The sequence below is a fragment of the Oryzias latipes genome, chromosome 6, assembly GCF_002234675.1.
Source record: "Oryzias latipes chromosome 6, ASM223467v1".
In the NCBI taxonomy this organism is placed as follows: Eukaryota; Metazoa; Chordata; class Actinopteri; order Beloniformes; family Adrianichthyidae; genus Oryzias; species Oryzias latipes.
This window is the reverse complement of record NC_019864.2, coordinates 13,909,571-13,936,204: the sequence shown is the minus strand read 5'-3', so window position 1 is coordinate 13,936,204 and position 26,634 is coordinate 13,909,571. Positions and strand designations below refer to the sequence as shown.

The 26,634-nt window shown below is 40.9% G+C and overlaps 1 protein-coding gene across 2 annotated transcripts in view; it reads right to left on the bottom strand.

The window, feature by feature from the left end:
• Positions 1 to 294: 294 nt before the first annotated feature.
• LOC101165880 (potassium voltage-gated channel subfamily D member 2) overlaps positions 295 to 26,634 on the bottom strand; it is a 50,688-nt gene continuing 24,348 nt past the window's right edge. The window contains exons 3-7 of one of the 2 annotated variants that reach the window (XM_004069543.4): positions 5,895 to 6,057; positions 5,372 to 5,470; positions 4,337 to 4,435; positions 3,029 to 3,249; positions 295 to 1,806 (exon numbers count right to left, since the gene is read on the bottom strand). In XM_004069543.4, the coding sequence (XP_004069591.1) occupies positions 1,632 to 1,806; positions 3,029 to 3,249; positions 4,337 to 4,435; positions 5,372 to 5,470; positions 5,895 to 6,057 (757 nt within the window). In that variant the 3' untranslated portion in view covers positions 295 to 1,631. The remainder of the gene's footprint in view (positions 1,807 to 3,028; positions 3,250 to 4,336; positions 4,436 to 5,371; positions 5,471 to 5,894; positions 6,058 to 26,634) is intronic. The other variant, XM_011475956.3, reaches the window with a different exon arrangement.

Genomic DNA, 26,634 nt, shown 5'->3' with positions numbered 1-26,634 from the left:
GCAGAGCGGAGGAGGCGCTTGCTGTGAGGAGCTGCCCGGACCAGTGCAATCATCTCAGCAGGGAGATGCTGTGAAGCTCTGTGTCAAACATTTGCTGGGGCCAGTGCGTCTGCCTCCAGAGACCCTGCTGTCAGCTCCCACCCCTGGGTCAGTCAGGTCCTCGCATGTTCCGTGGCAGCACCTCCTCATTATCCAATCCTCCTATAAGTGATGCTACTTGAGATATCAGGAAAAAAGAAAATCCCTTCAACTGTATATTACATAAAAGAAAAGAAGACATGGGCAATTTAATGGTTGCTTCAGTAGAGCTACACTTTTTATTCTATCACTGCACCAAATGCACAATGTGTGATCATTTGTCCCTTTTCGTACCCCTCACATACGCAGTCCAGACAAGAGGAGCACTTTTATTGAAAGCCTTGCAGGATGTACATCAGAACACCTCTTGGGGTTTCCCTCCATATTTTTTCAACCGACAAACCTTCACCAAGAAAAAGAGACATATTTTAATGAAACAGAATTCTGCAATGACAGCATGCAAATCCTTAATTCAACCAGATAACAGACAGAAATAGTTTGCCAACGACCGTTGAGCTAAAGCTAGAAATAAGAGCTGACTTCAAATGCATTGGTAAAGTTCTAACAGAAATATTTACAATATGAAAAATATACAAAATGGCTTTTTTCTTTAACACAACTAAATGTACCAAGTCTTTGTCTATGAACACTCATTTATGAGGAAGTAAATAGAATCAATGATCAACACTCTTTCATAAGGTTTTCCAGGTAAATACTACAGTATGTGTCCATATTAGGGTATTTGTTTTGCCAAGAACATTCACTTCTGTTTCTACCTTGTGCCCTAACTAAATAAATACCCTGTATAGTCTTAATATCAATTGTTGGCTAACAGTTGCAGCTTTCACAAAGGTCCAAAATGTCAAATATGTAGGGTTTGTTCGACTCTCACTTCACAAACATATCAGGATGTGCGGTAGATCTTACTCACCAAGCGATGACAATAACCAGATAATTAGTCAGCTGATGAATATTCACAATAGTTTCCCGTCCCAGTAGATTTTTTGTATTTACAATAGGCAAAGGAGAATGAGTGCATGAGAAGAATTCAGGGGTTTTCAAAACAATCTCTGTGAATGAGCGGTAAGTGAGTGAGGCAGACAGATTTCATACTGACAAAGATGGACTTCAGGTGAGGAATACATGTGCTTTGTCATTAGAGGTCGACGACCTCTGCATTTCCACCTTTCAGTCAGACAACAAGTACATTGACATTACATTTTCAAAAATAAAGTTTTTTTTCTCAGTATATTTCGGCAAGAACAACGCATTCTACTCTTCCTTGTTCTTCTGTGCTTAATGACGCATGATCTGCTGATTCACTTCTACCTCCAAAGCAGCTGTCCCCATCTTGTATTTTTTTATTTTTTTTAAATACCATGCAGAGTTTGACATCAGATGAGCTCACTACTTCAAAGAAAACTCCAACCTCTGTTAATCTTATAATCCCTCTTGATTATGGCAGGTTGATGCTTGGTGGTCCCTCTCCTTAGCATCTGGTGTTTTTTTTTTTTGAGACCAGTCAGCTGATCAGATCAAGATAGGCAAGACGTCTACAAGGCAGATACTCGAACAATGTTGCTCTGAGAGTAGGCTGTGGTGGTGGTGCTGTCCTCGTCTGATGAGGTCACCGGCGGCGCGGATAGGCTGACCATGGAGGGGCTGATGTAAGGTTCGTTGCATTTCAAGGGCACGGTCTCATTCAGTTTGGCATTCAGGCTGGAGCGGCTGCGAAAGGAAATAAGAGTGAAGGAAGCAGCCAGGTCTGACCTTGTAAATATATTACACGAGGCTTATGTCCCATGGAGTCTTTACACAAAGATACCCATTGTAACGCAGTTCTTTTTGCAGAATAAAATTACCCTAAACAACATGTTTTATAAAAGTTTTTTTTTTATTTTTTACAAAATACCATCATAAATTCTGTTTGAAGAAATGTTAAAAAAAAATTTATGTTGAAGCAGGTTGTATAAAAACAGACATAGTAATTGGCATTACATCACCTCTTTTATTGCTACTGTAAATGCTTGGGATTAGATGAGACTTGAGAAAAAAAAATCTTTTTCCTATTTTTGCCTGCTGTGGGATTTTATCGGCTCAGGAACTGGACGCCTGCGGTCTTAAGCTTCATAATGTGATTGGGAGATGGCTGGATAGTCCATCAGTTGTCACAAAAGCATGTTTTTTGTAAAGGACAAGAGTTCATCTTGAAGGCTTTGGATCACTAGAGGATCCCAAGAATTGAAATTAACTTTAAAATGTTCTCCAAATCTTTTCTTTAAGTACCAAACAAAATCTGCTTTATAGAAACAGTTTTTTTTTTACATACAGAGGGATAGTGAATTCACACCTTTTTTGCTGATTCTCCTTATTATCATTTTAAATTTATATCTAACCATCTTCTGGTTGTCCTGGGAAGAGCCACAGGGTTTGCTAGAGCAACCAGTTTCCAGTTACCATAAGTCAAAGGTGGGGTACATACTGGACAGTTCACCATTCCAAGGCAGCACCACTTACACCCTCAGAAAAAAAAGTCAATTTAGAGCTGCCAAGGAAACTATGAAGCATGTTTTTGGACTGTAGGAAGCCAAAGTCCCCAAAGAAAATTCACGCATGCACCAAAAGAACAATTCAAACCAGGGGCAAACACTGCTGACCCCCACACCACTAAGTATCCTTAAACTATGAGTTGTGTTCTGCTGTCAAGTTACACTTTTTAAGCATTTTTTAAAATTATATCTATACATTTTTTTTGTCCAGAATATATTAGGAGCAAATTGGCATGAAAGTGGCTGCACACTGAAAATCACAGAAAATCTGTCATTTTGTCTCCTCGTGGATCCAACTCACTTTATCTAATCTTAAAGGCCTACAGGTTTCACTGTCTGCATGTGTTTATTTAATGTGTGTCAAGAAAAGCAGAGATAAGGCAGACAACCTGGCAGACTACCTGTTGGCCAGTGGCCTCTCTCTTATCTGTATGGTGCTGAGCTCCTGGTTGTTTGTGCTAGGCAGGCTGAAGCTGCTCTTCTTCCTGTGGCGCCGGGAGCAGCACGAGCTGAGGTTGTGCGGAGACGAGGACAGCGAGGAGGAACGAGAGCCCGCCTTGTTCACCACGGAGATCTCCATGCAGTTGGCCTGGAACGTCTGCTCGTCCACAAACTCGTGATTCTGCGGTAGAATCGCAGTGGAGATTTGGATTCAGCTCCAAATGTGCTTTTAATAGTCAGAAGGAAGTGCAGTCGTATCATTCAAAGAACAATTTACAAAAGGAGACAAATCGTAAAAAGAGACCCATAAAAAGCTGATAAAAATGATATAGCCGTTATGCTCATGAGTTACTATTTAACGTTGGCCATCAGCTTTGCTAAATGAGTAAAGATGTTTAACCCTGAAGATGAAGCAGCCTGATCCAAATCTGTGACAAAATTGTTTGATAATTGCAAAATTAATCATAGAGGGAATACAACTATATTTGCCCAGATGTCCATATTAGGAGCCATCTGTGAGAACACAACTGTTATTCATGAGACAAGGGAGAGGAACGTGAAGGTCAGGCTTCAAGTTTGTTTCAAAGGCGTGCCAGCAGGTGGCAGAGCGACACCGCTCAGGGCCCGGTGACATGCTTTGAATCAAGTCTCTGTTCTTCATTCTGTCATTCCTGCTCTTCTATCCGCTATCTATAATGCAGACCACGACAAGCTTGATGTAAACATTGGTGCTGGAGTGCTATGTAGTCTTTCTGCCTGTCTTTTTTCAAGCTTTTTGCCAGAGCAACCACATTGATTTACATCACATTTATGTCATGTGCCCACACAGTGTTTGAAGCTGCTGCTGTCAAAAAGAAAAAGGGCACATCACAGCAAAGCACCAAAGAGGCTCTTACCTCTGTAAATTATAAATAACGTTAAATGTAGTCAGTTGATTTGTTTGGGAGAAATAATGTAACTGGCAGGCAGAGTCGTGTTATCTTTAGCATGTTGGTGGCAAGGGGACTCGTGATTTCCCAGTCGCATTTACAGCTATTTTTAACTCGCGCTGCTATGAAATAGATTCTACAGTTTGAGCGTGGATGAAAAAAATTCACTTTGCTTCTATTTGTAACTCACAGTAACAGGTTTGTGCAACTGATGATGCGGCGCAGACTGCAGGAGTGATGCAATTATCCATGTAGGGATTCTTTTTTTTTTTTAATTTTCATCTGCGCCTCAGAGAAAATGCAAAAAGAAGCAGGGAGGGGAGGAAGAGGATGCTTTACCGTGGTTTTTTCCAAGCAATGCAGCAGGTGATGATGTTGGCTCTCAAATGGAGGGCTTGCAGCCTTCCCCACCAGAGCTTGTCCCGCCTTCTTGGAGGCCTTGAAAGACACAAAGTTAAAACAGACAAAGACAAGAACAAAGCAGCAGTGTAGTTGAACAGGTTCAGACTCAGGGGGAAAAAGAAAACAATCTCAGGCAACAGCTAGTAGCTGGGTGATGTGGTGGAGAGTAGCAAAGCTCTGAGTTGAAATGCTGACCTGTAGCACAGCAGCCAGTCTGCATAACCTAGTGAGATGGGGATGTTTAAAAGATGCATGGAGGCAGTGGAAGAGTGCATGTTTGACTGGTAGAATTGTACTGTTTTGACGAAAGGGGAACAAAAATAAAGAAAGTATTCAAATCAAGCTGAATTCATCTCAGTGCAACAGCAGGGGCACACCTGGACAGAGTTTTCGAATAAAATTTGGACCAAACACGGACGGAAACGACACAACACACCCCAACATACACACTGAAGCTCTGCACGGCTCTCGGACGGAGTAGATCTACTTTTAGACTGCACTACAGCCTGGATGCTCTAGAAAACCACACACAAAACACACAGCAGACCAAACACAGAGTTTAGAGGAGATGCAGGCTGAGCAGACAGCCTCCGTGGGCGACCTACTCTCCAGAAAGTTCCCTCGTTCCCCTCCAAACCCTGGTGGACAGACATGCAGAGCTCGGGCATGAGTCAGTGTGACTGTAATGGTTGTGTTCCACCAGAAGGCAAGTGTGCCACCCTGGCTCTCCTGCTGTTTGGACAGAGAGAGTGTGTCAATGCTGCAGCTGAGAGGTATGATGTAGGAGGACGATCACACTGAACTGGAAGCACTGGAATGACAGCAGCCCCTGCATCGCCAAACTCGCCCGCCCCATCCCGCATCCCGTGGTGGCATGGTCCCCCGAGCAGTGTGGCATGCAAGCATCGGCGAGGCCCAGGTCAGTTTGCAATCCCCACCCCTTCCTCCCAAGCTGCTGCTCAGCCCCGTTACCTCCTCCAGTGAGTCGATCAGGAGCCCATTTTGTTTGAAGTGCATATAGGCATTAGTGCCTCGAATCTTCGCTGCACGGATTCTAGCGAGGCGAGTTTTCTGTTTGAACAAACAGACCTCTGTTTTAGCCGCTGACGGTTTGCCTCTCACACTAATTGGCTCTCCCCGGTAGCCACAGCATTCATGAGAAAAGAGCTATGTTTAAATCTACAAATTAGTGAAAAAAATCTGTCTTGGAAAACAGTTTTAGAAAAAAAAAGTGGTGAAAAAAGGCACATTTTGCAGCTGAAAAGCTGCTGACACAATTCTATGAAGATCAAGGTTTTTTTTTCCTCTGCTGAAAGATTTTCAAGTAAGTTTGAGCCCACACAGTACACACAGACACACAAAGACAATAAAGGATTAATATTAAAGTTGGTAGTGTTTTGCTCTGTCACCCTGAACGGCGTGGATAAGACAGGGACACAGGGGGGAAAAAAAGGGCAAAGACAAGCAAAATGAAGATCGTGAGGGGGGTCAGTACCCTCTGGGCTCGTCGCTTTTCCGCCCGCTGGCTCTGGTGGTAGATACGACTGAAGTTTGACACAATGACAGGAACAGGCAGGGCAATGACCAGCACCCCGCTCAGAGAGCATATGGACCCAAACACCTTCCCCACAATTGTTTTTGGCACCATGTCGCCATACCTGAAACACAGCAAACAGATAAGAGGGAGCACACTGAGTAAGTAAATGAGGAAAAAATAAAGAAATGGATGCTAGCATAATAAGCTGTTGTGTGTTTGGTGCTATTTTTAATCGTCTTGAAATAGTCCCACCAACCCAGGAATGTTTCACAACTTCAAATAAGAAGTCACACATTTGAAGAGGGCGAGGAATAAATAGGACTTCTCTGAAGACGCCGCTTCTTGGCCTACTTTCTGCATTCAATAGGACGTCTCTTGCTTAAAACGCTGCTTTGTACATAATTACACACCTGCTGGCAGCGGCTAATGCTTTCACGTCAATGACCAAGTGTGCTACACATCCTCTGTGACCTCTCTTAGCCCAGCAGCTAGAAAAAAACATAAAAAAAGATGCAGGGAGCAGAGATGCTGAACCCTGGAGACATTGGTGAATATCATGGGCCTCAGCAGCAGCCACCGGTGAGTTTTGGCCTTTCCTTTGCATTAAAAATAGATTTCAGTGCAGAATTCAGAACTAAAACCGTGAAAGATAAAAAAAAAAAAGACAAAAGCTCTTTGGAAATTGCACATAATACTAATCGTCTTGGCACAATCAGGCTGCATTCAATATCGCAGGCATGTCAGACGGGACCAAGTCATCCCATCACATTAACGAGTCTGTCCTCTGTCAGAAAGTCAGACGTGTTTGTGCTCAAGGTGATGCTCAAGCTCATCCTGACCTCTTTTTTCCCCATGCCACTTGATAGACAATGCAATCAGGAATACAAAGCTGAGCATTCGGCGGCAGAAAGACTCGAGGCTCCCTGTCATCAAGCATCATTAGGCAAGCAGGAAGAAAACCCAGATTCCTCAAAAATATGGTTAAAAACCTGGATGCACATAAATCCCTCGGTGAGTTGGTGATGACCAGCAGTTTACAGGACTGGAGGTTGGTGAGATGAACGATCGGGATCCTAATGCACAAATGACCCAAGACGACCATTACCTTCTGGGAGTAAGATGAATGGAGGTAGGAAGGGACATCAGCACTGCTCAGTGTCTGTGACAGTGGCGCATCTCTCAAGTGAGGCAGGGTAATGTGAATGTATCGCTACACGGGAGGTTGACTGTTTCATAAATGAAGTTGTCTAATGCCCACAGCCGTCTGTTTGACTCATTAGCTTCAGGTTTCGTCGCAGTGGGCCCAGCAGCCCGAGCTTTCACACAGCTTGGGCGGGAAGATGTAAAAGTGGACATTTTAATATCACGCTTGACGAGGCTTCATGTACAACAGTTTGCTTTCGAGCTGACTAATTTTCACACAGATTTCATTAGTATCCCTTTCCATTTACAGGTCACGTCATTTTTCCTGTGTAATCAGACACAGAGGCTGACAGCAGGTGTCAAATTACAGATGCCGGCGGACAGCGTTTCCTTGCAGGGATGCTACAGGCCACATATGCTTTGTTTGCTTTTTCCCAGTGTGAGGCGTGGTGATACCATATTGTGTATTTCAGCCCTCTGAGCGAGCATCAGCCTTTGTAAGCAAAGGATGGTATGGAGGCAGGTGAAAAAAACCCAAAAAAGCAAGGGAGCAAGTGCACTCATGAGAGAAGCACTAACAGTGATGGATTGTTCGTAAGGGGGAGGCTGAGGTACACAAAGCTGTGCATGCCGGATGATGGCAGAGGTAGGAATTAACGGCAGCGGCAGATTAAAGTAATGTTCCTGTTTTGTTCTTGCCGTCCCTGACTGCCAGGTGCCCACGTTTGGTAGACGACACGACTGAGACACCGAAAGATGGATGGCCAGATCCTTATCCTCACCGCAGAGGTGGAAGGGTAATGTCGCTTTGACTGAGTATCCTCCCCACTTCCACCCACTTGAAACCATCCTGCCTTCTCACCAGACTCGGAAACAGTGCATTCTGTATGACTGTCCTACAGCGAGGTGACAGCACTGCAGATGGAGCCACTGAGAGGAGCCAAACTGCAGATTTTGTGGGAGAAATGTCAGACGAAAGGGAATATTTGAAGTACGAAAGCGGGGAATCAAAGTCCCCGCCTGGCTGGGATAATAGACCAATCAAACATTCATGAGAGCCTGTGTCAACCTGTGTGGCGGGGCTGCTGCCTCTGACCTCCATCATGGGGGGGCTTTGAGACAGATTTCCGTGCATGACCTCACCGCCTCACAGCAAGCGGCGCCAGCACCTAAAACCAGAGCACTCAAGAGTGCGCACATTTATGCCGCCATGCCAACAAGCGACTCTTTCCTTCTGTCTGTGTGTGAAAAAGCATTTAGTTTGACATCTATTTAAACCAATCCCACTTCCTAAAAAAAACAATTTTGTTCCTTGAATATCTTCCAGAACCCTGCGTCTGAAATCTGACTGCCATCTGGTTAGTGGGAAGTGGAGGAAAAAAAAGAGATATGGATGATTTTGTAGACACGTCATTTGTTTATTTCTCTGCTCCAAGATGCAGTAAGTGGGTTTTTTCCGACAACCCGACAAAAATGAAATGAGATTTCCTGAAGTAAAATGAGCTTTAACTGTAGATCCTGGCTGTTCACTCCTAATTTGTGCTGCTGGCTGGTGCTCACACTTAAAGTGCTTATTGTTAGCAAATGCATGGCAAGTCACAGCTACTCCCATTTCTGATAAAAGTGGTTTAAAGCAAGTCCTACTGTCCCACCACGCACATTCCAGTTGTGATCATTGCTGCAGCTTAGCAATGCTGACAAAAGGATTGTGGCTGATCTTTCTGCTGAGACGGTTTTGTCAGGAGCATTAAAATCCAATCATGGTGTGGCACCTCTGTCATACTTCCAGCTCCCACCTCTCCGGTTTTAATGTGTCACCAACTCACTTCCAGCAGAGGAGACTGTCAAGTGCATCAACAGGAGCAAAGTAAACTGCTATCATCCATGAGTTCAGGGGCCAGGGTAAAATGCATTTCACAAGAAACAACCGCCTAATAGAAAATGCAATATTTCTAAAGGGAACGAAATGTTTCCTAGCTAGGAGTTTGATGAAGACAACAGTGTCTGGTAATATATCAGTGTCCCTTTGTGGAAATTGTAAAGTGAGGAAGGAAGAAAAAATCAAATTAAGAGTGACCTCTAAAGAGGAGCCTCGACTTTCTTCACACTGTTTCTTACAGACTGCTCACATTTGTTTGACTGGTTGCTTAAAGTCCCTCTCCGGTCATCTTTTGATCTACCATAAAAACGTTCCCACTGGTCTTTTCATTATGATTATGCAATTTTTAACCCCCAAAAACCCTGTGCTGTTTTCTAGGGCATAGTTTCTGTAGATTGGCAGGAGTTCATTAGAAATTCACCTCTGACTTGAGGCCAGGACTGCTGGCGTGAAGCAACCCCGCCCCACTTCCCCTCCTCGCTGCTGAGAGATCTCTGAGGAAAACAAAGACGTTTGTGGATCTACAAGTGGATGCATCAGAATGGAGCAGAGCAGGGAACACGTGGTTCGCCAACTGCGGTTTCTACATCACACCTACAAGCTTTTTCCGAAGGAATTTTTTCATCTGCTCCTGATTTACAACTATGTAAATAAAAAAGTTCTCAGAAATGCTATTTTAATCAAAATGCTCCTAATATATTTTCTCCATCATCAAAAATTGCCCCACAGACATATGACATATGAAAAACACTAAAAACACAATTTTTATCTGAGTGAGACTTTAACTGATTTAGTGAGCTCCTCATACATGGTAGCAGACCTATGTCTGGGTCTTAAATTGTAACCATCTGCTTCCTTCACTCTCTGCCCATCTCTCCTTACATTACCCCAATCACCTGAAACACTTAGAATTAAGAACATTCAAAAAGTTTCTTCTTTTTTGCATTTGTGTGTGTGTTGTTGCTTCGCATGTCCACTTGCTTAAAAGAACATAACATATCTGTGGCAGAAACAGTGTGTTGCAGGTGCATAGATGTGCTTAACCCTTGTGCTATCTTAGATGACCCCACCCTTACTTTGACGTGTTATTCCTATCATGACAAAGGTGGAAAAAGGTGGAAAGATTTCATGTAATCCATGGACACCAGTGAAGATCACAAATCATTGAAGAAAAAAGGTTCAGAGCACTGTCTAGTGGGTCTAGATGATCCAACTCCCAATGGTAGGATAGCACAGGGGTTAAAGAGCCACTCAGATGAAAATTGTGTTTTTTGGTGTTTTTAACATGCTCTTCTGACATTTCTTTACTGGGATGGACACATAAAGAAAATTAAGATTAAAACTGCATTTTTGAGTATTTCTTTATTTAAATTGTAGTGAATCAGGAGTAGATGAAAAATGTAGTTTGAAAAAGAGTTTATTAATTGCATTGACAACACCCTGGGTGGGCCACAAGCTCCCTGCTCTGCTCAACAAAGGGGAGGCGGGGTTGCTCTGTACCAACGGTACCGCCCACAACTCAGGTGAATTTCTAACGAACGACAACATCCTAGAAAATGACAAACGTTTTTAATCATTTTAATCATAATTTAAAGAATGCGGGGAAAGAATTTACATTAGCTCAAAAAACAATTGGGGTGGAACTTTAAAGGGCACCAAATATGATCTAAGGGGCTAAATTTATTACTATAATGATACCTATTTACAATAAAAATGGTCCAAAATGGTAATGTTGATTATTTTCTAGCATGCCTTTGCTAAAGCAGCTCGCCAAACGTAAGGGCCCCTTCATTATGCTTGAAACACAAAACCCCACTTTCATCCATCACGTTAGTCCACACCACTTTGATTTTTTTTGAGGAGAATCAGTGGAATGGAGCTAGTTTAATTAAAACATGAACTATTTTGATTAATCAGCTGATTAGAATGAAGATGAATTGAGGATCCTGTCCTATCTTATGCATGATCTGTGTGTGTTGCTTCATGGCAGTAATTACAGAGAACCCGGCAAATTTGCTACTCTGAATCTCAAATTTATTTTTATCTCACTATCTTACATCACTTTGATTCACTTTCAGCTCCCAATATGTGTTTATCTAACTCTTTTTTTGTATATAGGTGTGGTTTTATAATTTGTTGAGTCACAGAACTCTATTTTTCAAAACAATTTTCCTTTAGAAACAAAGGAATCATGAATAATCTGATTACCTAAGCATATTTTTTCTATTTTTTGAAAGAATTGAGCAATAAATTCTCCTCCATATTGAGCATCCCCAACCTGTCCTTGATAATTCTATGAATGCCTGGTTTTCCTCTTGACCTTCACCGGCCAGCCCACTGCACACGCCTCCCTATCATGCTTCCTGAGGTAATTTTCCAGCTCCCTTTCAGAGCTCAGTGGCTTCTGCAGTAAAGACAAGCCCCCACCCTCCATCAAAACACGAGACTTGTCAAATACTCGGAAACTTGGATGCTGTAGCCGGCTGCACATGAAGTTAAAAGCAACAGACGGCAGCTTTAAAAACTCAGCGGGAACTGAGGGATAATGAAAGTAGTGGGAAGTACTTTCGGATGACTAGATGTAGGCACTGCAGAAGATCAAAGCATGTCAAATTGGACTTAACAATTTTCTTGTACAAACTTAACAATGACAGTTTTCTGTCCAGCTAAGAAAATGTCTCGTTTTTCGTTTTTTTTTACAAGTCATGACAAAGAGCAAATGGAGCATTGTTGCACAACAATCCAATTCCCTGTACCTTCTCCACAAGGCTGAGAGAGCACAGTATTCATCCTTGCTGACAGTTAAATAATAGATGTAGCAAAAAAAAAAGTAATTTTCCCTCAGAACTCCATCATGGTATGAACTATGAATTCAGAATTTAAAGGAAATGGATTATACATCCTGTACATGCCGCAGAGGGACACAAACATGAGTGACGTGAAAAAAAAGGGGGCTGAATTCTCTGCGGTTGTATTGTTTCTGAACACGGCGAGATTTACGGCAAGCCACAGTCGACGTTGTGAGGAGGGTTTTGTCATGCTAAGAGGACTCATAAAAGATTTATTTTGAAAAAAATATGAAACATAAAGGCGAAGAAAAAGCAGGGAGCCATTCTGACCATCGACTCCAAGCGGAGAAATTCAAGCCGAACTGCTGTAAATAAACAAGCATGAATGATTGCAGCTCAATGAGGCAAAACCTCTGTTTTTTTTATACTACTGTACCATATCTGCTCTGTATCAACAGCATGTTAAAATATTCAACACATTCTTTATTTATCTGCTACTCCTACTGCGAAAATACAGTAAGAGACTGCACATCAAAAGTCTATGTAACTCCAGCATATCTGTCTGGCGGCAAGCTGCAACAATTTTTCAATGCAGTGGTCCAGCTACAGCATGAAGCACTGCAGTGCTGGGAGATATGCTACCAGATTTCCTGAATCTGAAATGCACTAAATGAAAATTATCCTTCCTCATGCTCTGCACCACATCCTTAGATCGAGGACAAGAGTTCAACATCCCAAAACAAGGTCTGTCTATACAGGCTGGACAGCAAGGATAGATAGACAACTTTATTCATCCATTTGGGAGGTTCCCGCATGGAAATTGACAAGGAGTGATGGGATTAGGAGTATGATAGGATGCTGCCCTGATGTCGTTCCTCAGATATAAATCATTATTTAAAAAAAAAAGAAAAGAAAAGGGTGGGGAATCCCTAAGGCGGAGGGATTAGCTCACTAGATTTTCACTGCAGGTGATAAGGGAGAGAAGGAGACGCTGGCACAACTACACAACATAATGGAGAGATGGGAGAGTGGCGATAGGATGGAGCCATAGGGCCGCTCCGCCCGCTGTAAGGCAGGAGGCTGGAACAGCAGAGCGCTGGAGTATGAGTAGCTGTGAACAATAGCTAAAGGGAAGGACAACCTTGAGATAGGTGAGCTTCACAGTCTCCGTGGATGAAAACACGTTTATCTTTGCCCGCCCTTTGAAATTTTACAACTAAGTTGACATCCGGTATGGCGGCAGATTCGCAAAAGAGGATTGGTGGATTTGAAATTTGGCTTTAAGCTCGAGCAAAAAAAAAAAAAAACCCACACAGTGTGTGCAAGTCTGCAACGGTGCATATAAATGAAAAGGAGATGAAGACTTTGTGGTGCGGCACTGTCGATGAAACTTTGATCTCCTAGCTTAGCCCTCACTGAGAAGTCTTAGAACCCACACTGACTCAATAAAGCCCGGTGAAACGACTTTCTTTTAGCCATGCAGATACAGATAGACCATATAAAATAATCCTCCATGTATAGTTCTAGCAAAGGCACCTCAGCGCTCACTCAAATATCAAACATGTATTCCTCCCAGCTCTTCAAATCCCAGCTTAACCTTAACCCTGCAAAAACCAGGCGGCTAGTTATCACCGTGGCGTTGACATTAGCATGCACGGCCTCTCTCATTTGGGAGATCTTCTTAAAAGTCAGGGATGATAAAAAAGCCTTTCCTCTCTAGCGCTCTTCCGTTCCTGACTTTGACTCACCCTTCCTCTGCCTGGACCTGACTATGAGCTGGAGATGAAACGCTTCATTCTCCTTCTTTTTTCCTCCTTCTTTTTCTATTATCATGCGGCGCTAGCACAGCCTTGCTTGACATTTTTCTTTTCTTCGGCTCCCATCCAGACTCTCGAGCTACACATGCTGACACTTGGGTTACAACTGCTGTCCTATGCAAAAAAATCAAAAGAAAAAACACCTTTTTCCCAGTTGTTTTTCTTTTAACCCTTTAACTGCCTGCTCAACCAAACGGTTGAGCAAACTTTGAGTCACCATATTTTTATTAGAGAAGTTTCTAACTTAACTCAAACTGATTTAGCCATCTCAACCAATTGGTAGAAGCATGCAAAGCTAAAGAAAACCAACAGATGGCACTGTGTCAGTCAGTGGTTGCTTGCCCAACGTCTTTGACTGACAAGCAAGTCACAACTTGAAAATGATCATACACATTTTCTTCCTTTTTATGAAAATTTGAAAGGTAGGAATATTTTTCTTACTTGGAATTATTAGTAAAGGCGTTAATCAACAGAAATATGTTCTTAGATAAACAAAAATAAACAAATATCTGTTTGTAATAATTTTTTTAAAACATGCTCTACCAAACGGTTGATTTGTCACTTTATGGTATAAGTAACAAAATCAAGCCAATGTTAAATAAAGGGACTGTTTGTCATAAAATCAGTTAAAACAACCTTCTAAATCATCCATTACTAAAGAAATATTCATTAACACATCATAAATAATAATTTAAAATACATAATACTGTATAGTTTTGTTTATTTATGAGTTTATATCAGCTGGTGTGTAAATAAATAAAAAATCAAGATTACTACAACCAATTCATTTAAAACTAAACAAAAAAAGCTGCAATAATAATATTAACAACATTTACAAAAGTTTTTTATCATTTTCTTTTGTTTTACAACTAGTAGACAGTAAAACATTCTACAGTGCAAGACCATGACAAAGTCCACATGAATCAGATGCAGATCTGTATGACAGTGATGATGACCCAACGGAGGATCCTGATTATCAATCCACTCATGCAAAGGGCATTGGTGACAGTTCTTTTGAATCCATGGATGAAGAAGAATCTCTTTCAACAAGCAGATCATCTACACTGCCACCTCATAAGAAGAACTGAAAAAGCCAACACACGCCATTCTACCCCACCAAGAATAGCCTGTCTCCTCCAATTTTGTTGGAGGAGACAGGCTATTCTCCTGACTCAATATCCCCCTCTAACCCAAGCAAAACCATAAGAAGAATATGGAAGCATGAGGACATTGAGGAATTCAAGGTTCCAGAATCAAGATTTGAGCCTCCTGAGGATGTACACACACCCTTCCAATACTTCAAAATGCTTCTCACTGATGAAATGATTGAGCATATTGCTTATAGTACAAATCTACAAAGCTAAAGAGATCTCTTTGATATGCTGGTGCACCTGTACAAGACCTGTACAGCTAAATCTAGGTGACGGTACACTCCCCTGTTTGGATACATCATCGATTTGTGTGTCACTTATTCATGGCTGGTCTACAAGAGGGACCTACTGAAGCAAAAACCAGTGTTACTCAAAAGGTTCTGCCTGGCTGTTGCACACAGTTTAAATAAGATCAACAAGCAAGCAATCAAAGTTGGCTGACCATCATTGAGCTCTCTGCCACAGATGTGGAAAGGCCACACACGAAGACCATCACGACCAAAACAACAGTGTGCACTACGACAACATGGTGCAGCGCTTCTTCATTCTGACAAGCTGGGACGATGAAACCTCGGCCCAAATAGGTCAAGATGTCAGAAATACGTTTTCTGTGTTTCATTCCAAACCAAGAATCTTTCTATGAAATACCATCAAAAGTGAGTCAATATCCAAAATCGTTGTAGTGTCAAACAACTTCTAGGAAATATAGGTCAAAATTTGCTTTGTTTTAAAAAAGTTCAATGTTTGAGGCATGATAAAAAGAATGGACACAAATGCCCTTAATATTGAGTGTTAATAATGTCTAAATAAATTGGTTTACATGATTTTTTCAAATATTTGTTGTATCTGTATGAAATTTTGCACTTTTACCATTAAAGGACATCTCAACCGTTTGGTAGAGGTCATTATTTAAGAAACTAAAAGGTCAATTAAAAAAAACTAAACAGATTGTGGTCATTACTTACCTAAAGCAATAAGAAATGCAAACAAATAATTTTTTGATAGCTTTTTTCTTGGTGGGGTAGTTAAAGGGTTAAGGAGCCACCTTTACTTTAGTTTCTTGTCATCATCATGCCCAAACGATATTCACAAGGGTACTCAGTTTTAATTACCAAATGAGTGATACATTATTAGGAAATTTTTACAGTGTTAAGTGTCTGTGTGAACTCCGTTAATAACATGTTGACCTGCAAAGGGAATAAAAAAATAATCAGGGAGAATTTAAAAACGCCCCTCAAAATGTAGAAAAATAATTAAATGATTCAAATGTTGCTCAGCATCCAATGTGCCATTCCATGTTTAGATTTCTGCCCGTCTTCCTTACATTAAGTTGGGAAGCGGAAGCTAAAAATACATTCCCACAACATCGTAATATTACCCTGATAATGCAATTACACTGCTTTGTTGTATGAATAAGGCCGGGCAGAGGAACATGAAAGAGGGACCGGGGGCTGGAAAAGGTGCCGAAGCTTCGGATTATACTAGAACATGATAACGAAATAAAATCATCAGACACTCAAACGATTATGCTAATGAAGTCATTATGTATTCATCTTAGGTTAATCGGCATGCCGCCGAGAGAGCGGTGACATTTTCTTTGATTTAGCAGGAACCAACCTGTCTCGCCGAACAAGGTAAGAATACATATATTTTAAAGTTGATAAGTTACAGAAAAAAAGTCATTTGCCTTTTTGAAATATTTTAAAGTCAAAGTAAAACACTAATTATAGGTAATGAAGTTATGTACATAAAAAGCTCTACTGATGCTCAACTATCACTGAACAGTTCAAGGTCAATCCTGTGACTGCTTCTGTCTGGAAAAGAGGAAAAATGTGAAAGGTCCTGTGGATTAGTGGCTCTGTGTTGGTAGGAGGAACTGGTCCAGGAGCCTCATCACACTGACAGCAGATTAGTGCTCTGCAGTGCCGGAGCAGACGGTGCAAGATTAACTTTGATGTGCGATTCTGCACAGAGCAGCCTCTGGATATCAGCTTCCTCAACCAAATGGCCCTCTAACTCTGAGTCTGCAGTTTGTGCATTTATGAGCTACAGTATCTGTGAATACTACAGTTGGATTTACAGTATCTGCGTCTGTCATACCACACCTACCATGAAGTCCTGTTTACACGATTTTTAACTGTAGTGTTCCAATTGTGTTTTTTATATTCATTCAGATCTATTTTTAATGAATGTTTTCACCCCAACAGCTTTATAGATAAACATCAGCTTCTCCGTGATGCCATGCTGAACGTAAATATCTCTCCTAAAGACAGCTGCACAACGCTTCCTGCTGATCTTGAGGACTTTTATTAAGTACGACCCGAGATTATGTCACAGCGTTGTCATCAGGGTTATCTGCATTCCGGCTGAAAGACTTCACACTTGGAAGATAAAGCCTTTGAATGTCAAGTTTGAAAGAAGCTGGAATTTACCAGAGAGGGATTAATGAAAGAGGCTTTCGAGTTGAGTCTTCCAGAGTGGTAAATTGGAAAAATGTGATCACTTTTACCTCTTTAAAAAACCTGTCTCTGTAACCCTTGTGCTATCCTAGGCACTTTACCATTGGGAGTTGGGTCATCCAGACCCACTAGACAGTGCGCTGAACCTTTTTTCTTCAATGATTTGTGATCTTCACTGGTATCTATGGATTACATGAAATCCTCTTCACCTTTATCCACCTTTGTCATGGTAGGGAGAACACGTCAATGTAAGGGTGGGGTCATCTAAGATAGCACAAGGGTTAAAACTCTTCACATTAGCGTTCACTCGAATCACTTGTTAACCGTTTAAAAAAATTCTAAATGTATATGTCAATGGGCCTGCAAATGACTGGTGATGTGTTCAGGGTGAACCCCGCCTTTTGCCTAACAGTAGCTGGGTTGGGCTCTAGCAGCCCTGTGACCCCAAAAGGGATTTCGCAGGGTTCTGAAGATGGATGAATGTATATGGTAAACAATGTTTCAAAATCTCAGAAATCTTTATACGGAGGAAGATAAGGTCCTGAACTTTACAACCAACTGACCATGCATTCATAAAGTAGAAACCTGCAGATGGTTCTGTGTGGAGTGTACTCATATTTACTGGTTCATTTTTGTGCCAACCAAAAGACTCAGTCCGGCACATAACCCTTGTGCTATCCTAGGCACTTTAACATTGGGAGTTGGATCATCTAGACCAGTGTTTTTCAACCAGTGTGCCGCGGCACACTAGTGTGCCGTGGGAGATGGTCAAGTGTGCCGTGGGAAATTGCCCTCATTAACTGATCTAAAAACAATTTCCATCTCCATGATTTCAGCTCTCTGTTCATCCAAACAGGCCCTGATAAAACACTGAGGAGTTAGGAATATAAAAGATCATAAAATACTTTTTCTTTGCGTTTATTTTATTTTATTAAAGACATTTTGATAAGAATGACGATACAGTACCGCGATTCAGCTGCACCTTCGGCTGTATTTTGGAAACGTTCCGTCCCTTTAACTGTCTCCACAAATCATTCTTGAAGGCTTAATCACATGTCATTAGTCTGACCAATCAGAAGTGGTTAAAATCTTCACTTCCTTGTCCCGATTTAGCTCGTAAAGTCGCTCAGTTCTAAAAAAAAAATACCAGCTAAAGCTCGTCTTTAGCGGTGTAGCTTTCCACAGAATCCGCTGTCAGACCGTGGAAAAAGTGAACAAAACAATGAAGCTCAGAGACGCGATCTCTGGCCGTTTTATGCACTACATCTCCCATGATGCATTGGGTTGTGAGAGTGACAGCGCAAACGGATATCTGTTGTTAAACGTCTTGAAACCAACGAACACACATCAAACTGTTTTTAAATCTTCTAATTTATCTTTTATTGCATCTTTTAGAAAAAAAACAGCTGCAGTTTCCAGCTTTTTCTGCAACAATTATCTCAAAAATGCATGTGAGATTGCGGAGGGGCTGCAGATCAATACAGACTATAAGTTTTTCCTTTTTTTTAATTTTTGGATGCTGGTGTGCCGCGGGATTTTTTTTAAGGTTAAAGTGTGCCGTGGCTCAGAAAAGGTTGAAAAACACTGATCTAGACCCACTAGACAGTGCTCTGAACCTTTTTTCTTCAATGATTGGTGAACCTCACTGGTGTCCATGGATTACATGAAATCTTTCCACCTTTATCCACCTTTGTCATGGTAGGGAGAACACGAGAACATTTTCAGTCTTGTTCAAAATGAATCAACATCAACTATAAATACGATCTGCGAACACACATTAAATTGCTATTAAAATTAATTGTTACACCCCTATTAGATTTAGTCCCTACCTCAGTAAACAGCTTCTAATAATCAAGAAAACTACAGAACTCAAAGGCTTATCCTCGCTCTTTCTGATCATGTATTTTTAAGATAAATATTAGCTAAATTTGGTGGAAAATGAATGTTTATTTGTTTTTCCTTTTGGTAAAGTAAGTAACCCCACATTTTGCATATATAATTTGGCCTTAGTTTAATTATTAACTGCTCCCCCTCCTGGCTGAACCCTCTCATTTATCCAGGCTTGGGACTGGCATAATGGAAAAACTGCAAAGTGAGTTGCAGTAATTTGCAGACCCTAAAAATCTGAGATACTAATCAGTCTCAATCCTGCTTTGCTTCTAAGATGGACTTGTGCATTAAATACATTAATAGATCATTTCTGGTCTTTCTGTGCAGTTTTTCTGCTTGGGATTCATTAAATGAATATGAAATATTGCCAGAACCTAAAAAACAAACAAACAAAAAAACATAACACTGCTTTACTTTTCAGATATGTTGACGCATTCCTGACAGCATCAACAGCACCCTAACTTAACACATATCTTGAATTCATCTCATTCTATTAATAAACACTGTGCCCAGCCACTTAAGCCATTAAATATGGTTTGGTCGTGCACCTCAAGCAATAAGTTAACCCATATCTTTAAGCTCCCATCACCATGCTTCAAATGAAAGTGTGTTTCTTCAGTAGTCTGTAATACAAACGTCAAATGTGTGTTTTTAACTAAAGCCATATTTAATGGCCACCATGACCAGTAGTTGTTTTTTTAAGGACCTGGAAAGCTTTTACAATAGTAAGGCTATCTTTGGGCGTCTTCCCTATGTTTCACCACTAGAAATTGAACTGCAGGATGGTTTGGTGGATGTTTTTACATCAGATGCCCTTTCTTTGACTTTGCATGCTTGACTGAATCTGTGACCTGCTGTGTTCAAACCCAGCAAGGTGTCAGTTGATCTAATCGGAAGACAAAGAGTCCTCACAAAAATCATTTTTGGTAAAGGTTTTATTAATTGACAGATCAAATCCAGACAATAAGAAGCAACCTTCATTTTATTTTTTTAGCAGCTTGAGTTTTGGACCCCTCCAAATATTTTCTTTTAAAGTTTTTAGAAATTCTGCATCAAGAATCAAGATTTAAAAAAAAGACCAAAAACATATTTCATGATGTACACGAAGATATTGTAAAACACAAACAACGTCAAAGATTTCACCCTTAAAATCAGCAACCATTTCAGGACTAAAACCCAGACATTAAATAAAGAAATACTCAAAAATGCTGTTTTAACCCTTGTGCTATCCTAGGCCATTTAACATTGGGAGTTGGGTCATCTAGACCCACTAGACAGTGCTCTGAACCTTTTTTCTTCAATGATTTGTGATCTTCACTGGTGTCCATGCATTACATGAAATCTTACCACCTTTATCCTTTTTCATGGTAGGGAGAACACGTCAATGTAAGGGTGGGGTCATCTAAGACATCACAAGGGTTAAAATGCTTTGGCGATACTGTTGAAAGCTCATTTTTATCTTGTAGATGTTGTAAATGTTATAAATGTTGTAGATGTAGCACAAGCAGACCACAGCAGTTTGTATTATCTTTGCTCTACAGATTCTATCATTTCACTGTGTTTTGGGTTATTCAGGGCTCTCATATCGGGATGAAATATTGTGATTTTGGGCTATATAAATAAAATTGAATTGAATTAAAAAAAAACTCAAATTATTAACAGTCCACATAATATCCACCAGAAGTCTACATTCGATCACATGTTTCTGTACTTTGTGAGAAAATCCACAGAAAAAAAACTCTGCCTGAGTACAAAAGAGTAACCTCCATGCTGTGATTCTGCACTGCCGCACTGCCTGTTCTCCCTCCCAACATGCAATTATTTCATTATTTGCTGCCACCATATAATGCGTGGTGAAGCAGGTCATTATAATTTGTGGTATTATTGTGAGATTACGTTGTGAAAGCTGCCCGTGGATTAGTGGTTCAACAACCGCTTTAGAAGTGACTAATCAATTAACCTCCATTTAAGTCAAAGTTTGTAAATCGGCGTTTAAAAACAACGTGCCTAATAAAAGAAAAAGAAAAAATTCACAGCCAAAAATTGTGTAAAAAGCTTTAGAATTTTAAAGCAAGTCAATAGTTTTAGGATAACTTTTTCAGGATGCAAACAACACTGAAAAACTTCAATGCTGTTTGAGGTAAAAGCACACAATGCCTTTGTCAGCTATCTGTTTCAAAGATGAAAATAGAAGAGGCAGTCAGGCATTCAGAGAGTTTCCAGTAAGTTACCATGGGTACATATAACCCCAAGAATATTTGCAACGCCAATGTACTGTATTATAAATGCCAAGAGACTGTCTTTGAAATAAACAGACTTACAGTTTTTTTTTGAGGGATGACAACTGCATGTTCAAGGGAACATCTCAAAGTCTTATAGTGAAACTGGAAAGAATTTCGGAAAAGTTGAAAAAGAAAAGAAAACACTATTTCTGAGCGTGATGAAAGAGCGCTGAGCCCCAGCAACAGCGGCCAGCAGAGACCTGTAAGAATCAGATGGTTGGTGTTGGAAAGCTGAATCTCCTGCAGCAGCTGTTGAGTGGCCCCCACGGAGCAAAAAGCTGCTGCCCCATTCACCTATGTCACGCCACTTCATGTGCATGGGGGCATCATTAGTTTCCCCATTTCACTCCACAAATCTTTTCCTGTCAAATAAAAAAAGAAAGAAAGAAGCCAAAGGAAAATAATAACTTCTGGCCACAGCCAGAACAACAACAGCACAAAGAAAAGGTCATTTCATCCGTGAAAATTGGTCTCACATCCACACAATCTATCAGACATCAAAGGCTTTACTGCTGTGTCTGCTTTCACGGCAGGGGAGGCTAAGGCCTGAATTAAACTGACCCAGGGTCAGCGTACTTAATGACAAAACTCCCATCATTTATAACTTCAACATCTTTGTCGGGGCGGAGGACAGGCCTGCTGATGAATAATGATGTGAAAACTTTTGAGGACAGGCAGGATGAAGGCCCCCAACCCCCAACCGCAACTTCAAGTGTGCCACTAACAATTGTGACTGAATGAAGGTTATTCTTTGTAATCACACTACAGCACGCCCCTTCTTCCTGTCCCACAGGGTTGCTATATTTAAGCACTTTTTCATTTCATTTTTTTTTTCTTTTTTCTTTCCTCAGTCCTGGCTGATGGGGAGGCAGCTGCTTTGTGCCCTTGAAGAATCAGACACCAAAGAGAAATATTTATATAGACAACACAGACGTGGGTTGAGTTGTGGAATTTTTATCACGTTAGATGCCTTCATTTTTGGACTTGAGTATAAAAAAATAAAATTAAATCAGCAAATTGTAAGGTTTATTTTTTTTTGTCTCCGTCATGATTTAAGTTCTTAAACTCCACTTGAGCATTGCCTGTGTGTTTAAGAGAGGAATAAGCGTTAAACGTTTATTTCCCACTTTTCCCATTTCATTTGCCCACTTTCTAATTGGACTTCTCCATCTGTTGTGCAACCCAAGTTGTCTTCAGGGGCTGCTAGGACTAAACCATCCCATCAAACACATAAAACCAGCAGGGACACTCCTCCTGGAGTTGTGCCATACCAGGCATTGAAGAGAAAGTCTGTGAAGAGTATTTTTTTGTGTGAAAATGATGATACTGATGTTGTGTGGGCTTTAATCTATTTTTTGAAGATGCATAAAACACAACAGTCTTGGTGACTGGAGGGCTAACCCCTTTTTCTTTAACACAGCTTAAAAACTGGTTTTAAGGTAAGCTTTTTTTGTGAAAACTGGCTTTTGTGCCATATGTCTGGACATTGCAGCTCTCCCAAGCAACAATTTTAGTACAATACCTTTAAAGGCAAGATGGCTTAAAAAAAAAACCTTTGTTAAAGTTGCTTTTAATTCAGGAAAGTTTGGAATTTTGATCAACATTTTAGCCGTTCTTGAAAAATGTCATATCCTCTTTCGGTTTGGTTTGAATTTGCTGACCTCTTCAAAGACCCATTCCAATGAAATTTGTGTTTTGGGGAATTTTAACAAGTTCTTGTAGAATTTTTCTGATGATGGAGGACATACATTTAGATAAGTAAGATTAAAACTGCATTTCTGAGTATTTCTTATTCAAATCGTTGTGAATCTGGAGAAGACAAAAAATGCAGTTTGAAATTGCTTCAGTTGGGATGCAGAACCTACAGTCATCAGGCCACACTCTCCATGCTCCACTGCATCCTGATGCATCCATTTGCAGACAAATAGATCCATATACGTCTTCATTTGCCTCGTCTGAGCTTGCATCTAACTCCAAACTGTACAACTGGATAGCTCCGACATTGCTTGCCATTTTTGTTGCACCGGTCATGTTCGGTTGGGTGTTTGAGGGTCTGTAAGCTTGCAGGGGAGCATGTAAACAGATGCGTGACGGCCTACTCTGTGCTAACAGTCCCACCCACAACTCAGAGTCGACTATCTAAGGAACTCTTTAATCTCTGCAGGAACTATGTCCTCGAAATCAACACAGGTTTTTTTTATTTTGACTAAAAATAGCATAACCTACGGAGCCCGTGTCCTGACATTAAGATATCTGTGGGAACAATACATTAATCTGTGGGAACAAGATATATTTTTATATCTTAGTGTCAGGACACGGGCTCCGTACATAACCATAAATAAAAGAACACTGGGAGGACTTTTACAGTAGATAAAAAGATGATCAGAGTGGCTCTTTAAAATAAATTACTGTAACAGCTGCTTGTTTTGTTGCTATACAGCTAAAAACTTTCACTGACCCATACCTGTGAATGAAGATGAAGAGAGACCCTGATGACTAACTACTGGTAAAATACTGACTCAATTTTATTTATAATTAAAGAAAAAAAAACACCTTTTCATTCAATGAAAACCAATTGTATTGAGTGACAAAAATAATTAATAAATATCAAAATTGGACATACTTTGATTTTGGTTGTGAAATTGAACTGTTAACAGTCAAGTATGGAGCGGCTGAATTGCATTTTGACTAGCCACCTAATGGTTACAAGGTGAACTGACTCTGCTCTAGTTACCTTTCCGTTTTTTTTTTTTTTGTTTTTTTTTTAAACAGCTTCAAATAGACAGACGACACAAATTTAAAGAGCTGCGGATCATATACGCTCACACTGCAGGGCCTAATGCTCAATTCCGATTTTTTGAAAAAATCCGATTTTTTTGCAAGGCTGTTCACATTTCCAATTAAATGCGAATTTTTCTGATCTCCTGTGTGAACGTGAAATGACCCAGAACTGACCCGCATGCGCAGAAGAGTACTCAATGGTGAACGACGTCACTCGTTGTTTGCGGAAGTGGCTAACGTTAACAATAGATGTCAACAACAGTGTTGTCAACAGCGGAGCTCTTTTTGCATTATTACATTTATTTTCACAAAGGAGCCAGCACAATTACACTCTTCTCATTTTAAGAAGGCATTGGAGCCAGGATCGTCTGTACCCACTGTAGTGGAATGGGTATGTGTTTGGGTGGGGGCGCGCGCGAGTGTGTGTAAGAGACAGGAGAGCGCATGCAGCGAAGTAGAGAATGAGGGGGGCAGTGTGGGCGCGCATTCATGTTGTGTGTTAGGGAGGAAGGAGAACGGTAATAAATAAGGCTCCCCCAATGCTGGGGACTCTTTATTGACCCATTCTGCAGAATCCTGGAGAATCTAATGGTCCGAACGGGGAAGTGAACCCCGGAGGAGGATCCGCCTTGGGTCCCCCGCGCTTCTGACCACAGTCGGAAAGGGAGAAAAAAAAAGTAATTTCGGGGAAGGTTCAACACCACGCTCGTCCATTTCGCTGGAATTTTTTTTTAAACCGCCCGGTTGCGATAAGAGCCCTCGAGTTTGGCCTGAAAAGAGCTGTCACCCCAAATATGAATCAAATCGGTGACCTCGCTTCCCTTCCACTGACTGGTCTCAGCAGCATCGTCCGCCATGGTTGAGGTTTATGTTCTAGTTCCCGCCTACTTCAACACAGAATAATGACTTTTGTAGCGTCTCAATGACGTACAGATCGGATAAATGTGGCCGGTCAGACGGCCGTCGCATTTCAAAAGATCGGATACGTATCGGATTCAGGACCACATACCCAAGAGGCCTGAGTCACATTTGAAAAGATCGGATCTGTTTCGTTCAGACTGTCATGAAAAGATCAGATACAGGTCGCATGGGGGCAAAAAAAACCTAATTGGGTCGTTTCAGCCTGCGGTGTGAACGTAGCCATAGAAAGGTTGTAGACTATCTCTTGGGTAAAGGTGGAGCACTGTGAAGGTGAATGCGCCTGGGAACTGCAAGCCTAGTTTTTTTTTGTCTTTGTTCTTTTAACCCTAATGGTCTCTTTTAGACAATGTCACAGGCATTCAGGCAGCTGCTGTAACTGTCTGTTCAAGTACTAGAAAAAACCCTAACTCTTGAACTAACTATATTTCAAATGAGACTAACAAAAAAATATTCTTATTAATATTATTTGTGCATGTTCCAGCATAAATTAATATTGCTTTCTGTTTTACAAAATATCTCTAATGTATTTGTTATTTTCCCTTTTTGATGTATGAATGTAGTGTCCATGCATGTGGCGGTGAGTGCCATTTAACAAAGCAGCTTGATATTTACTGTATGTGTGGTCAGAACACACTCCGGCTCCATATTTAGCTCGGTGCTTAGAATGTAGGCCGCATAATTACGTTTAATCTCTGTTCATGACAAATTAATGCTTGGGTAGCTTTTGCACAGCTGTACCTGCATTGTGATTTGTGTGCTGATGATTTGTTGTGAAGGCTGTGTTTTAAAGTTAAAACAATTGAATTATTTATCAAAAATGCTTACATAGAGCTCAGTCAGGCCTGGATGCAGGTTGGAACAAGGCAAGCAGGAAGTTTTCCTTAGGAAAGTCAATGTCATGTCCTCCAAAGTAATAGATCCAAGGTGTGTGTATGTGTGTGCACCTGTGTGATGTATAATCAGAAGTCCAGCAGCAGCATACAGCCTGCAGATAAGTAGACATGCTGGATGCACTGAGGTGTGATTTGAGGCTGGCAGAACTGGCTGATCTGGGAATGAATCTTTCTAGCAGGAGGCAGATCTGTCATTACCGGGTGGCATTCTTTAATAAGAATTATTTCGCAAGGTGACAATGTTGATGGGTGCCTAAAACACAGTGTCGGTGGTATTGACCTAATGCCACTTGGATATTTAATAAATGTTTCACCTCTGCACTTCCTCCAAGATCCAAAGCAAAGAGAATGGAAGTCTGAAAGGCTGTACATTTTTGGGGGGATTCTCTGCCAAAATCGTGCTTGAGGTTGTTAATAATATGCAAAAATGTGTTCCTTTAGCTTGTCACTCTTTCCATCCCATTGACTGGGAGTTGAATACTCTAAAGCGAGCACTGGGATGTGTGACAGAGTATTTGTGGTGATGATTACAGCCCATTAACTTTGATGGATGCTGTTTGATGGGAAAAAAACCCTTCTGCTTTGCTTTTCCGCCACCGTCGTGTGTACACAAAATCTCGGAAAGATTTGCTTTAGTGGATTTCATGATGAATTGATTTTTTTATTCTCAAATCAAAATGACCAACTCCATTT